At 37.7% G+C, this 13,983-nt stretch overlaps 1 protein-coding gene across 1 annotated transcript; it reads right to left on the bottom strand.

Moving 5' to 3' along the window:
- Positions 1–9,787: 9,787 nt before the first annotated feature.
- On the bottom strand, positions 9,788–11,570 carry LOC110104666 (polyol transporter 5-like). The gene is made up of 2 exons (XM_020833869.2): positions 11,377–11,570; positions 9,788–11,268 (listed from the first exon to the last, which is right to left on the bottom strand). Exons 1-2 carry the CDS (start codon positions 11,516–11,518, stop codon positions 9,920–9,922), a joined length of 1,491 nt encoding a protein of 496 aa, XP_020689528.1. The 5' UTR covers positions 11,519–11,570; the 3' UTR covers positions 9,788–9,919.
- Between the last annotated feature and the right edge of the window lie 2,413 nt (positions 11,571–13,983).

Here is a 13,983-nt window from a genome sequence, read left to right as displayed (position 1 = left end):
AAAACAAAAGAATGGCTCGAACTCAAGGGACCACAGAATAATAGAACTGAACTCAGACTTAGATTTGAACTCAAGCATAAACTATAATGGACTTGATGAACTACAAAGGACTACACTCAAGCTTGATTTGAGCATTGAAAGAACTTAGCCTAACAACAAATGACTTAAGTGAACTCAAATATAAATATTGCTAGAACTTGAAACTTGTACTTTGGACATGAATTGAATATTTGAACAAAAGCAAATACTTTAGTTGGGCTACAAAGAACTTGAACTCATGCAAAAAAACTTATACTTGAGATTGTAGTTTGGGACAACTACAAGGATCACTTGAACTCAAATCAGAAAACAACAGAAGACTTGTGGACATGCACTTGAACTTAAGTCGAACCATAGCACAAGGAATTCAAATGAATCATAAGAGATTTGAACTTGAATGAACAACCCATATAGAACCAATCTCTTGACAATGAAGAGTTGGACCCAAGCATGAAGGAGCTTGATATCATGCTCAAAGTGAAGTTATAGCAATTCCTAAATAAATGCAAGAGGTACACACCGGATATAATGGTAGAGCCTCATGGACAACAACAATTCACATTCAATGAATGTAGCACCTTACAAACCAATACAAGAAAGAAGTGGAAAGGATATCATCCATGCTCTTGATAATAATGAGTTGTTACTTTAATTTGAGGATGAGCAGATATGGTTATAGTAAGTGGTGCAAGTATTGACAATGTATGACGAGCACAATCCATCCAACATGTTAATACACAAAGCAAATATGTTAATTCTACCTACAGACGACGAAACTAGTGATACTTCATAGATGGTGAATCATTTATGAATAATACACATGGATATAATGATTTTTCGACAAGAGATACGTGATGAATGTGATGACTTGCTAACCATCATACGTAATATAGTAGGTCTACAAGTATAGAAAGAGGAATTTTAAGGATATAACTTCCTTCCAACCAATGCTGGCCAGTTTATAAATAAATACACAACGTTCTATCTACAAGAAATCATGTTTGATGTAGTCCTTTGGGAAGATAACAGCTACTGAAATGCTATGAATACAAAGGAGCATTAGTAAAGCACATGAGAAATGATGATAAATGAAAGCGCCTACAAGTTATGTAGCAAGAGCTGATAAATGTTGTAATGCTCTTGTAGTCAACCATCATTCAACATCAAGTAAATGTATTGGACTTCAATAAGCAAGAAACGAAGATCTGCAACATACATCAGCTCTCTACAAAGACATATGTACATGCTACTTATGGGTAGATGCATAAAGACTACAGTAAATGTAGTATACTGTAGTCAACTTCAGTCTAAGGATGAATACATCTACCTCCAGCCGTAGTGGATGTATTGCAAAGACCAAAATCACAGCGAAATGCTTAAAGAATACAAGTTCCTATGAGTTTCTACAATCCAAAGCAGGAGATTCATTAGTGCATATCAATCCGCCTGTTGAAAGCAACAAATAATACATGACAGTCTACCTGTATAAAGCAGCGAACCACTAAATTCAGAAGCTGCTACGCCACGCCACCGGATATGCAACCTCCATACAAGCAGACAGAAGGCGTCTACAAATACTTTAAAAATACCCTCGCACGTGCATTATAGTTTGTATACACATAGGTACACTAAAAGAGGTAAAAGCAATCATGAAACCCACATGGGCCCCGACGAGTGTGTTATTGATACACACATAACGTCTAGGGATGCTGCATGGGTTATTAAATTTTAAACCCGATCATCCTTAGCAGGTAAAAAGGAATCGACAGGGTTTAATTATAAAATGCCCCCAAACCCGTATGGGCCACGACGAGCATGTCATTGGTACACACGTGACGTCTAGGGATGCTGCGCGGGTTGACAAGTGAATTCAAGTTTGAAACCGATCCTTCTCTACAGGTCAATAAAAGTCGACATGGTTCGAAACAACAAACAAATATACGGTTATGGCGACCGTCATATTTGTCTTAATACATTCATATTAGGCGTTCAAGGCCTATAATAATGAGAATTCACTATTAAGCGCATAAAGCCTACGAAACTCGATCCTCGATCAATAGCTTGATCGAGTTGACAGAGTTCAATCAACAAAAGAGAAATTACCCTAAACACCCTGATGATGGCCGTGTTGAATACATATCTCAACCGGAGGGGTTCCCAATTATTTTCAAATGTCTCCCAAATACCCAAAAGTCCATTTCAAATATTCCAAAGTTCCACCCAAAATCCCAGAAAATTCCAAAAATCTCAAAATCCCAAAATCTCAAAAATATTTAAAATTGAAATAAACTATCAATCGTTTAAAGTAAAATCCATCCACCATCTGCAACAGTTTGCTAGGGTGGATAAATCAAAAACTACTTCAGCTCACAAAGAGCCAAATGCCTAGTCGAAAATATCACTAGGATCCATTCTCAAACCAATCTCCTGCCAGTAAGGATGTGGTATGTGTCCTCTAACCGGCAGTTTTGCCGTGAAATGGCACTGTAGGTAAACGGTTATGACCCGGGGCCCTCTGAACCGAGTGGTTTTGCCGCCAAATGGCACCGCGAAATACCGGTTATAGCCAGCGTCGTTACGTTCCTAATTGGCATCAAATCCTTGAGATATGAATCAATAGGATATGATCGATATGGCACAAAGCCCTCTGTTAGCTAAGGTGGATTCAAATTTGTCCACTTAGACAAACATTCACCCTAGATCTACAAGGTCCCCTTGGACGAAGCAACTCATGGCTGCCCACAAGGATCCTTCTGTCACGTTGGGTTGACTACCTCCTCTGACTAAGTAGACTAGGGACCATGATGGCCCGGGATGACGGAACCATGAGATCTTGATCGGGTCTATCATCCATTCCCCCACCATCCGCTTTAAGTGCAAGATGGTGCAATTTCTATTTTAAATATTAAACCCTCCAAAACCATCAAATATCCCAATCCAAATATTCAAAATTCCAAATCCAAATCTATGTTGCTACTATATGCCAGATACCACGTATTTTCTACGTATCTGATTGACGACTAGCCTTAATCGAAAGTTCTCTCATGATTGAGAGGGGTAATTAACTATAGGGGCTTGCGCCTATAGGAAACCAAAACTCATATCATAAAGTCCTCACCAAATGAGGGCAAAATCTCTAGGTAGTGTCTTATCTACAAACCCATCTTCCTTCCAAAATTTACTCCGGAACTTATCAGTTAAAACTCCCTCGCCGAATGAAAAGAAAAAGCGGGCGGAGGCCGGAGCCGAATTTTTGGATTCCACATTTGGATACAAATCCAAATTCTTATGTGTGGTTGTTGCTGCATTGCTAGGCTTTCCCTTTTTGTGAGCGTATTTGTCTATACTGTAAAAACACTGGAATTCTAGAAAAGAAGAAAGAGAGCCCATGTCTTCAAGATCAATGAATTTGCCTAAATTAACTAACAAGAGTCAAATTTTCTGTGTGTTTGGCGATCATGATCTGTCTAAAGGCTTTGGAATTTTTAAGTGCTATCGTGTACTCATTACAGTTTCTTATGACAATTAGTTAGTTCTAACTTCCTTTTCAAAGCATCAACTTGCTTTAATGAAAAACCAATATAAATCATTTAAAAAATATTATAATTTTGTCATGACCGGCTCTGGTACTTGGAATATCAAATCGGAAATTGCAGTCAGCCAGTAATTTAGTTCTGCTAGTAAATAACATCCAAAATATTAGAAAGATTTACTAATCGTCAATTACCAGTGTTGCGTCCTGGAATATTCGCGACGGTAGAGAAATATAAAGTTTAATGTCTTAGCATTGTACGAAAATCCGGCACGCAATCAGATAAAAAGAGAGGGTGCGTCATCCATTAAAGATAACAAGATTTTTATGTGGAAAACCCCTAAAAAGGGGGAAAAACCACGGAGCCTGGCCCAGTATGAATGAATCCACTAGTATTGTAGTTGATTACAAATGACGTCCTTCCTCATGGGAAGGTCTTAGCTTGATATACATCTTATAGAGTACATTACATTGTGAGAATACAAAGCATCATTGTTGATGTATTTGTTTGGTCAAAAGGACTGTAGTCGGTGTGCGACGTAAGTAGGAAGGATCGTAGTCGACGGGCGACGGAGGGCGGAAGGACTGTAGTCGGCGAGCGACAGAGGTCGGAAGGACTGTAGTCGGTGAGCGACATAAGTCGGAAAGACCGTAGTCGGCGGGCGACGGAGGTCTGAAGGACAGTAATCGTTAGGGGACGTAAGTCTGAAGGACAATTGTCGGCGGGCGACGGAGGTCGGAAGGACCGTTGTCTGACGACGAAAGTCAGAAAGTCAGCGTCTGGTAGAAGTCTATCAATGGACAAAAATCCAACATCAGATAGATGTCTGGTGAAAGTCCGACAATATGCAGAAGTCCAGCGTCAGGTAGAAATTTGACGAAGAGCAGAGGTCCGATGTCGGGTAGAAGTCCGACGTCAGTTGGCGGTCGGGAAGAACTCCGTCGTTATATGGTACTCGGGAAAAACTCAATAGTTGCTTGGAGATCAGAAAGAACTCCGGCGTCACTTGAACGTTGGCCGGAGTTCCGGCGTCACTTGAATGTCGGGCAGGATTCCGGCGTCGGACAGAATTCCGGCGGTGGTGGTCAAGGAGGAGTTTCTTCCCTCTTATCCTTCTTCTCTTGTCTTTCTTCTTCTTCTCTTCTCTTTTCTTGCTTGGTCCCCTCTCATGAGAAATGAGGGGTCTATTTATAGATATTTTGAAGTGGCATGACTTATAAATAGGTGAGAGATCAAGGGTAAATAGGGAGTGATCGGATGGACGACCGATATTGAATCCTTTGATCGTGGACCGTTCGTCAAGCATTTGAAGACCTTAATTATGTCAAAATTCGGCGATCTTGGTTTCGTTGGATTCTTCATGTCAAGCCGCTCAATTTGACTAAAAGCACGTCATTTTTTGAAACCGTTTGGTAACTCAAATTGTTGTTTGAACTTCCCCACAGCACTTTAGGTCCTTGATTTGGACTCATTTCGGCTCGGATTGAGTCGAATTTGGTGTCGTTGGGTTCGTATTTCCGAGACGCTCAATATGACTGTAAGTTTGCTGAAATTGGAGTTCAAGTGATCCTGAATTTAATTTTTGAAGTTTCCGGCTTGATTTTGCCTCGAGATTTATGCCCGATCAAGATAATTTATTGATTATACATCGACCAGTTTGGATAAAAATTACACAATTCATACCATTTCGCATAAACCTCTTCTTCTATACATGAAACCTTCTCGATCAGCCATTTACTCAATTGGAGATTTTCTTAAAATTTTTAATTAATTGGGTTGAGTTTCCATCATCAAAACTCAGTGGTTGATTATAATTCTATAATATATTAATAATAAAAAAATATATGAATGTGAATAGTCATGATTAATCTTTAATCTTTCAAGTTAAAAACAAAAATAAACATAAGCGTTAATAATCATTGCTTTACATGAATATTCTTTAACATTAAAATCGGAGACCGTTTGGTAACTCAAATTGCGGTTTGAACCTTCCAACAGCGCTTCGGGTCCTTGATTCGGACCCATTTGAACTCGGATTGGGTCGAATTTGGTGTCGTTGGATTTGTATTTCCGAGACGCTCAGTTTGACTGTAAACTCGCTGAAATCGGAGTTCATATGCTCTCGAATTTAATTTTTGAAGTTTCCGAACTGATTTTGCCTCGAGATTCGTGCCCAATCAAGATAATTTTGTGATGACGTATCAAACATATTATTAAATTTATAACACATTATATTTTTCATTTTTAATTATAAATTTATTTTTAAGTTATAATTATCTTCTTCATATTTAAATTCCTAACTGCTATATATCCTGAAATATGTTACCAAACAGTTTCTCAGGATTTAATAGGATTTAACTTTTGGCATACCAAACAGCTTTTAAGATTTAACACATTTCGGATTTACTAAATCCGGATTTACAGGATTTACTAAATCCCACTAAAATTAAATCCCACTTGTTGCCAAACAGCCCCTTAATGTTTCAAGAGCTTCATCTAAAATTTTGTACCAATGAAAGTACAACTTTTTTTAACTTTTGTACATGGATACATTGTTTTCCTAGCTAGTGTTATATAGAGGTGAACTCTTTTATTTGAATACATATACCTTTTCATTTTATTACACTCTTTCATATCATGATTTATTCTTTTCATAAAATTTTTCATATTCATTTGAATCTCAATATGTGGTTATTACATTTTATGTGCATTATATTCTAACACTGAGCATTTGATTCATCATTTTAATGTAATAGAGTATTACTAAACAAAGCAAGTATACAAACTAGATGCAATATTAGTAAAGCATTGAATTAATAATCGAATTGTCAGTATAGTATAAAATAAAAAAAATGTAATCATCAACCTCACTTTGTTTTCAAAGATCAGACTTCCCACTTCAATATTTTCTAAAGTTCTTGATCGCCTTTCCTTCATGCACAACCTAACAATCATATACATGATTATGTCAATTTACGTAGCTAATTTAGAACTCTACATACATCAAAATTTTTAATTAAATTAACAATATTAATTTAACTCTTACCTTAATTTCCGATATCACACTTGGTTTCCCAAATACTTTGTCTCCACCATGTGCTTACTTTTTAATTTAATTAAACTAACAATATTAATCTAACTCCTCTTCACCGAACACTCTCCTCCCTTTGTGTCGAACATTAAAAAACTCAAGCGATTGGCCCAAAAACTTCTCCCTTCCTCTCCTCTTCCTTTCAATCTTTCTAACCAAGCGAATTTGAATATACTCACATGAGTCGAGTCTCATTGGCCATGATGTTTCGCTCATCCACATCTGCTTGCCCATTCACATGCATCAGTACCGTTCGCTCGACCGTTTGCTCGCCTCTTTAATTACTTATGTTGTACCAATTTGGCTAAATCAATCCAACTAGCTATCCCAAATATTGTGAATGAATAATTCAAAATGCTATTCAATAAATATCTAATCAATTCACTACAAACTGTTGACCTCCATATACGTTGCACAATCGATTCAAGTGCACTGAAACTGGTTGCACTGAAAACTACATTCGAATGACATGGCATCACACCAAACAAGTTCAAAATGTCTTAACAACATCCAACTATTGTGATGTCATGCGAAGCATAATAATTAGATATTGATCAGGCTCGTTATAAACCCCCCTCCATCCATTTTAAGAGTAAGATGATAAATTTTAAATCATATAACAAATTCTTGTTACTATGCGCTCAATATTTAGTGCCTATCTAATGATTAGTCTTAATCAAAAGTGTTCTGTCTAATTAACTATAGGGATTTGTGTGTATAAGAAATCTGGAACCATGTCTTAAATAGATGTAAAATGAGGGTGAAATGTCTGGATAATATCTTATCTCAAGCTTAATCTAACTTCTAAAAATTTAATCCGAAACATTTTGGTGAAACTCTCCAAAGAAGAGAGGTTTAGACATGAATTTTCAAAACCCACGGAACCACAAAATGCTTCTGTGCAATGGAAGCATAACAATCAAAGTCCATATTTCTACACAGGCATAAGAACAAACACCTTCCTGGCATGTGCCACGATACCCGCATATTAAACAACAAAGCACACCAAAGAAGTCAAAAGATAAAAATACACAAACAAAGAATCCAAATCAGAATCCCAAGACTGTCAGAATTCCATTGATTCGCACAATCATCATAAATTTAAGAGAGTTTAAGCACCTTTACCTCTAACTATCTGAACTCTGTCACTGTCATCTAAAAACGAGAATTCTATTGCAGCAAAAAGAATTTTTTAATGGTAAATTTATTATGAAATTCAAGTCAATGGAAACTTACCTTTGTAAGAGTCCAAAGAGACAGCTGCAGCTTTTATAAAAGTTTTTTTTTCTTTGGGACATTTAGGCCAATTAAGGCAAACTCACACACACCACGCATACACAAAAACTCGAACCCAGGACCTCTTAGTTGAAGCATAAGTTCTCAACCAACAAGTCAAGGTGAGCTGTGTTTATAAAATTGATTATAAAGTTATTGTGGAGAAAATAAGGCTTCGTTTGAGATAGCTTACTTACTGCTTTGCTTTTCAAATCCCAACCAAAGTTTTTGATTGACCACTATTTTTTCACTGTTTAAAGACAATTTGTGTGCTAGGAAGTTGCTTTATATGTCAGCTTTTAGAAAAGTTAATTTCTCCGTAATAGTTTTAAAATCACCTTTATAAAAGTTGCAATCATCTCAAACAGATCCAAACTTTTTTCAAAGCTGTTGTAGAAAGCAACTTCATTGCACAAAGTTTCCTAAAAACAACGAAAAAACAGTGATCAAATAGAAACTGGGTTGCGATATCTCAAACAAAGCCTTAGTCTATTTGGAAAAACTTTCTTACTATTTTACTATTTAGCTGCAACCATAATTTTGTTTGGCATAAGAAGGCAAAAGTAAACACGTCAAGGTGATGCTAAATTTTCCTAATATATATGGATTAAAAATTATTGATTAGTGGTTAACGTTTAATTAACGTTTGCTCAACATACAAAAATAATTTATCGCTGGTTGGCTTTGGTCAAATTTATCAATTAGTGAGAAATCATGAATTAAAAAGAAATTAGGGGAAAATTACATATATGACATTCAAATTTTATTTATTTACAAAATTTATGCATATGTGATTTTGTTAAACTGTTGAACATGAGTATTTGTGAATACCACTACTAAATTATTAGCATTTGACTAACATGAAAAATACAAATTGGAATTTTATTGTGAATTTCAATATTTGGATTAGAATTTAAAATTTTAGATAGTAGAGAGATAGTTTTATAAATAGTGAAAAGTAAGTGTTATGCATGTAATTACCTAACTAATGAACATAGTAGGGTGAAGACGGACAGACGCTATGGTCGGGCGATGGAGGTTAGGGATCATAGTCTGGTAAAAGAGGTCGGAGGGGACCATAATCCGTGAGCGGAGGCCATAAGGAACATAGTTGACTAGCGATCAGAGGGATCGTAATCGGGTGACATATATCAGAGGGACTGTTGTCGAGCAACAGAGGTCAGAGGGATCACAATCTACAAGCGACAGAGGTTAAAAGAATTGTAGTCAGCAAGTGATGGAGGTCAGGGGGATTGTTGTGCGATGGTGGTCGAAGGTACCATAGTCGGTGTGTTTTTATGATTGGATGGATTATAGTTGGACAATGAAAATCAACGGATTGTAGTATGGTGACAGGGGCCGAAGTGACCTATGTCAGGCAACGAGAGTCGAAGGGACCTTAGTCGAATGGTGACGAAGATCAGAAGGTATGTTATCGACAGCAGTCAAAAGGACCTTAGTCGACAAGAGATGGAGGTCAAAGGGACCACTTTCGAGCAATAGTGATCTGAAGGACCATAATCGAGCAATTAATAGAGGTCAAAGGGATCAATGTCGAGTGATAGAGGCTCAAGGGACCCTAGTTGACAGGAAACGAATGTAAGAATGATCATAATATAAACTTTGCCCGAATTAGCCAAATAATTTGACTAGTTTAATTCTTCTTAAATTTTTATTAAATTGTGCTTCTTGACATAATATAAACTTTGCCCGAGCTTCTTCTTAAAATTTTATATATTATTCAAATTGTTATGCAGTGCAGGGTAACTCGGTCCCGATTACACTGAATCTCAGTATTTTAATGAAGCATTACATGATTGTCAATTAAATTATGCTTTTGATTCTCCCATTTTCAGCTTCCAATTTTTTTTTTCTTTTTATAAAAAGTGAGACAAAGACGCACATTTTAGAAATTAGAATTGCAGTTTTTCATAGCTTGAATCGGCAACAGCTGCAAGATCGTCCATTTCTTCGTTCTCAACTAAGCCTCCACCTTCCCTTCCTGCTTCCCTTTCTTCCCGAACAACTTCTCCATCTCCTCCAAGCTCCTCCCCTTCGTCTCCGGCAAGAAAAAATAGAAGAAAAACCAACCAATCATAGCTATCCCAGCATCGAGGAAGAAAGTCCCCGATATACTTATGGCCTTATACAGCGAAATGAAGGACATTGTCAACACCCCACTTATCACCCTGTTCGTCCCCGCCCCCAAACTCACCCCCTGCGCTCTCAGTCTCAACGGAAATATCTCTGAGCTATAGACCCAAGTGATCGGTCCCAATCCTATAGAGAACGACGCCATTAATGATAACACAGCTGCTATACTCACCCCCAGCGCCGCTTTCGACTTCTCGCCCTCCCCTCGCCGGTCGATTGCTAGCAATGTCGACGCAAGCGCAAGAAATGAAAGTATCATCCCCCCTGCGCTGATTAAAAGCAGAGGCCTTCGGCCAACTCTGTCTAGAAAGAACGTGGCGACCAGTATAAATATGGTTTTGATAAATCCCATGGCCACACTTGCTCCCAGCTTCTTCTGCCTGCCGGTGATCCCTGCCTTTTCGAATATCCTCGGGCTGTAGAGGCCCACCGTGTCCATGCCGGAGGCTTGCTGAAAGAAATGGATACCCACCGCCGCGATGACTATGCGGCGGACCACTGGAGTTGGCCGGAGAAGAAGCTCTCTCCACACGCCCTTCCCGTGGCCGTGTTCCTCATCAGCGGCTGCCGATTTTATCTCTTCAAGCCGGAGTGCGGCTTCTTCGGGGGAGTCGGAGGTCTTGGCGAGAACGGCGGCGGCTTCTTCAAGGCGGCCCTGCATCACGAGCCAGCGAGGAGACTCCGGCATCACGATGAGGACGCCAGCGAAGATTAGGATTGGAGGAATGGCACCGACAAGGAACATCACGCGCCAGCTGATGTGTTCCGGCAGACCAGATAAAGCGAAGTTGGAGATGTAGCCGGAGAGGACGCCCACGTTGATGAATATTTCGGGGAAGGTGGCGAGGAAGCCGCGGGCTGAGGCAGGGGAAATTTCGGCGGTGTAGACTGGCGCTATCATGAGAGCGTAGCCGACACCGATGCCGGCAACGAAGCGGCCGCACATTAGGAAGGCGTAGTTTGTGGCGGAGCCCATGAGAATCGATCCGGTGAAGAAAATGGTGGTGGCCATAAGCATGGTGTAGCGACGGCCGATCCAATCGGAGGTGCGGCCAGCGGCGAGGGAGCCGATCAGGGAGTAGAAGCTAATAATGCCGGCGAGGATCTCTAACTCTGTGTCACTGATCTTTAGATCGTCTTGGATGAAAAGGGAGGCTCCGGTCATCACCGCCAAATCTGCGTGATCGACAACCTCAATCTTTTATGTTATTGATTTTAAATCCAAAAAGTTACATTTTTTTAGCACAGAAATAATAAGATACGAAGGAGAAGTGACTTGCTGACCATAGCCGAGAACAACGGAGGTCATGGAAGCAAGAAGGGAGCAAATGAGAGCGTAGCTGTTCTTTGCCGGCTTCTTAGGCGCCTCTATGATCGCCGGCCGTTTGCCGGAGGATGATTCCAGCATGATTTTCTCGCTGTCCATTACATGTAAAAAAACGAATATAGATCGTTCAGTGCGTTCTCTGAGCGCTACTGCGTGCTCTTTAAAGTAATAATTTTTATTTTTATTTTGAATTTTAAAGTAATAAAAATGAACCGCAGCTTAATATATATATATATATATAAAATAAAATGTTTTAACTATGATGACACGGCAATTTATCCTTAAAAAATAGAAATAAACTGAACAAGTATTTTTCTCTTTGCCATCTTCCTGTCTCTCTGTTTTATCTATACTTATTTTTTCTTCTATCTCCTTCCCTTATCACATTATGATATACATATAAATATAAGTTATTTTTTTGTAAGGTTATAAAAATGAAAAAAATTTAGATGCGAAGTGTGCACTGTCCGCACAAACATGGATACCTAACGGTACCCAACGGTATCCAGCGGTACCGAGTGCCAGTACCTAGCGCAGAATAAGACTTGTCCGGACGGTTCTCCCCATCCGCACTTCGCACCTAATAATCTCTCTATAAAAATCGGATAGTTTGTTGAACAAAAAGAAGATAAGGTTTAGAGTTCAAAAATTTTATAATGCTTAAATCGGGATTGAAGTGGAGGATATATTAAATAGTAAATTTATCTAAACAACATTCTAAATAATATAATAGTGATGTAATAATTATATAATAATATAAATTTATGATTAAAAAAGTAAAGTCTACATATAAATAATATGTTCTATAAAATATAAATATATTTAGTCATTAAATTTAATTCATTTTTAATACAAAATTAGCTCACATATAAGTTTGTTATGATAACTAGATGAGAGAGAAGTTAGCATAGAGATAAGCAATAACATATGAGGTAAGCTTTCAGTGTATTCAATCGCATCAAATAGTGTGCTTACAACATATTTATATAAGTTCTAGCAACAAATTTAGTACGGGGTTTGTTAGAAGGAATAAAGAGACCATTTGAGTAAGATAACTTCCTAACTTTTTATGTGCTTTTGTTGTGCTGCTTGCTGTAATATGTTGATGGCTAAAAATTTCATGACACCCACCGCTGCTTGTTCGGGTGGTGAAGAGCCGGCTGGGCAAAGCCTAGGTCCCTGGTTCGAATCCTTTGGCAAGCAGTGAAAGCCTTAAGTGTTGGCTCGTGTAAATTGGTGTGGGTTGCATGCTAGGTCGACTGGGTTTTCGCTGGCATAAGGACAGTGCTTCCTTGTTACAAAAAAAAAAAAACAAAAACAGTAAAGAGATATATTTTGCGTCATAGCTATGCACAAATGTTCAACAAATAAATAGATAAATAAGAGAGCTTGAATAAAACCAAAATTTTCATACAATCCTTTTGGGACCGTTGCAGTATTTTATAAAGTTGTTGTAGATAAAATAACTTTGTTATTTTAATTTTAAAAAAATCAACTTTTCACCGTAAAGTTTGTTGTAAACCGGTAGCCAAATGTAATTATGGCTATTGCGGTGAAAAACAAAATAGTTAAAAAGCTATCCCAAACAGACAATTAGGCTTTGTTTGAGACTGCTTTATTACCTCTTCTTAAATCAATTTTTTTAGTACAAAAATTAAAATTTTTGTATTAAAAATTTACTTTATGCAGCGGTAAGATAGCCGTCCCAAAAATTTTGTACTAAAAAATTATTTTAATAAGTAGCAAGAAAACAGTCCCTTCACATTTCTCTTTTGTTTTTTTATTGAACAAAAAAGATTTCCTATATGAAAAGAAAATAAGAAAATGAATAAAATTATGACTAAAATATTTTTAACTTTTGTTTTTTTTTTTTGTTGTTGTAATGTTAAATATAGTTTTTAGTCCAATTTGGCGCTGCAACGTAAGTTTGGGTAAACATGTGGACCATTCTAATCAGATCGTAATTAATAATTAATTACACTAATAATTGTAACGTTGAAAAGTAAACCGTCCATTCTGTCGCCATCGCATAGGACGATTGGCAAATCTATTCAATTATATTTGAGCCTCTAATCTTTTCCTCGAATTTGTATGGCATAAAAGGTGTATTCTCAAGCATTCAGTTTTTGTTTGGCTTATTTTAAAGGGGGATTAAAAACCGCTGATGTGCTTCGCATTAGACAGATTCTTGTTCCGATTAAGTGCAGTCTTTGTCACTCCGATGCTGAATATGTCTCTCATTTGTTCTTTGAATGTTCTTATTCTTTCTCAGTATTGCAAGCCATAATCCCTGGGACTCAGTGCTTTCTTATAAGACCCACGATTATGCAGTTATCTGATTGGTTGAATGGAGAATTCTTTAGAAAGCCGGAGGAGTTGAATTTCTCTATAAGTTGGTGATGGGCTGTATCATATATAATTAATATCTGGAGAGAGAGAAACAATAGGAGGTTTGGTGGTAAATTCCAATGCTTTTACTACTGTGCTTTTAAGCATTAAAAGAACTTTGTTTGAGAAGGTGTTGAAATGGAAAAACTCTTTACTATTGCTGGAAAAATTGTAAG

The sequence above is a fragment of the Dendrobium catenatum genome, unplaced genomic scaffold, assembly GCF_001605985.2.
Source record: "Dendrobium catenatum unplaced genomic scaffold, ASM160598v2 fragScaff_scaffold_72, whole genome shotgun sequence".
Classification (NCBI taxonomy): domain Eukaryota; kingdom Viridiplantae; phylum Streptophyta; class Magnoliopsida; order Asparagales; family Orchidaceae; genus Dendrobium; species Dendrobium catenatum.
This window is presented reverse-complemented; position numbering and strand designations above follow the sequence as displayed.

What these genes read in the sequence shown, in the direction of transcription:
- LOC110104666 (XM_020833869.2), bottom strand. Translation starts at nt 11,518, where the DNA reads ATGGACAGCGAGAAAATCATGCTGGAATCATCCTCCGGCAAACGGCCG. An exon ending in CTCCGTTGTTCTCGGCTATG is followed by an intron (nt 11,269 to 11,376) that starts GTCAGCAAGTCA and finishes TCGATCACGCAG; the next exon opens with ATTTGGCGGTGATGACCGGA.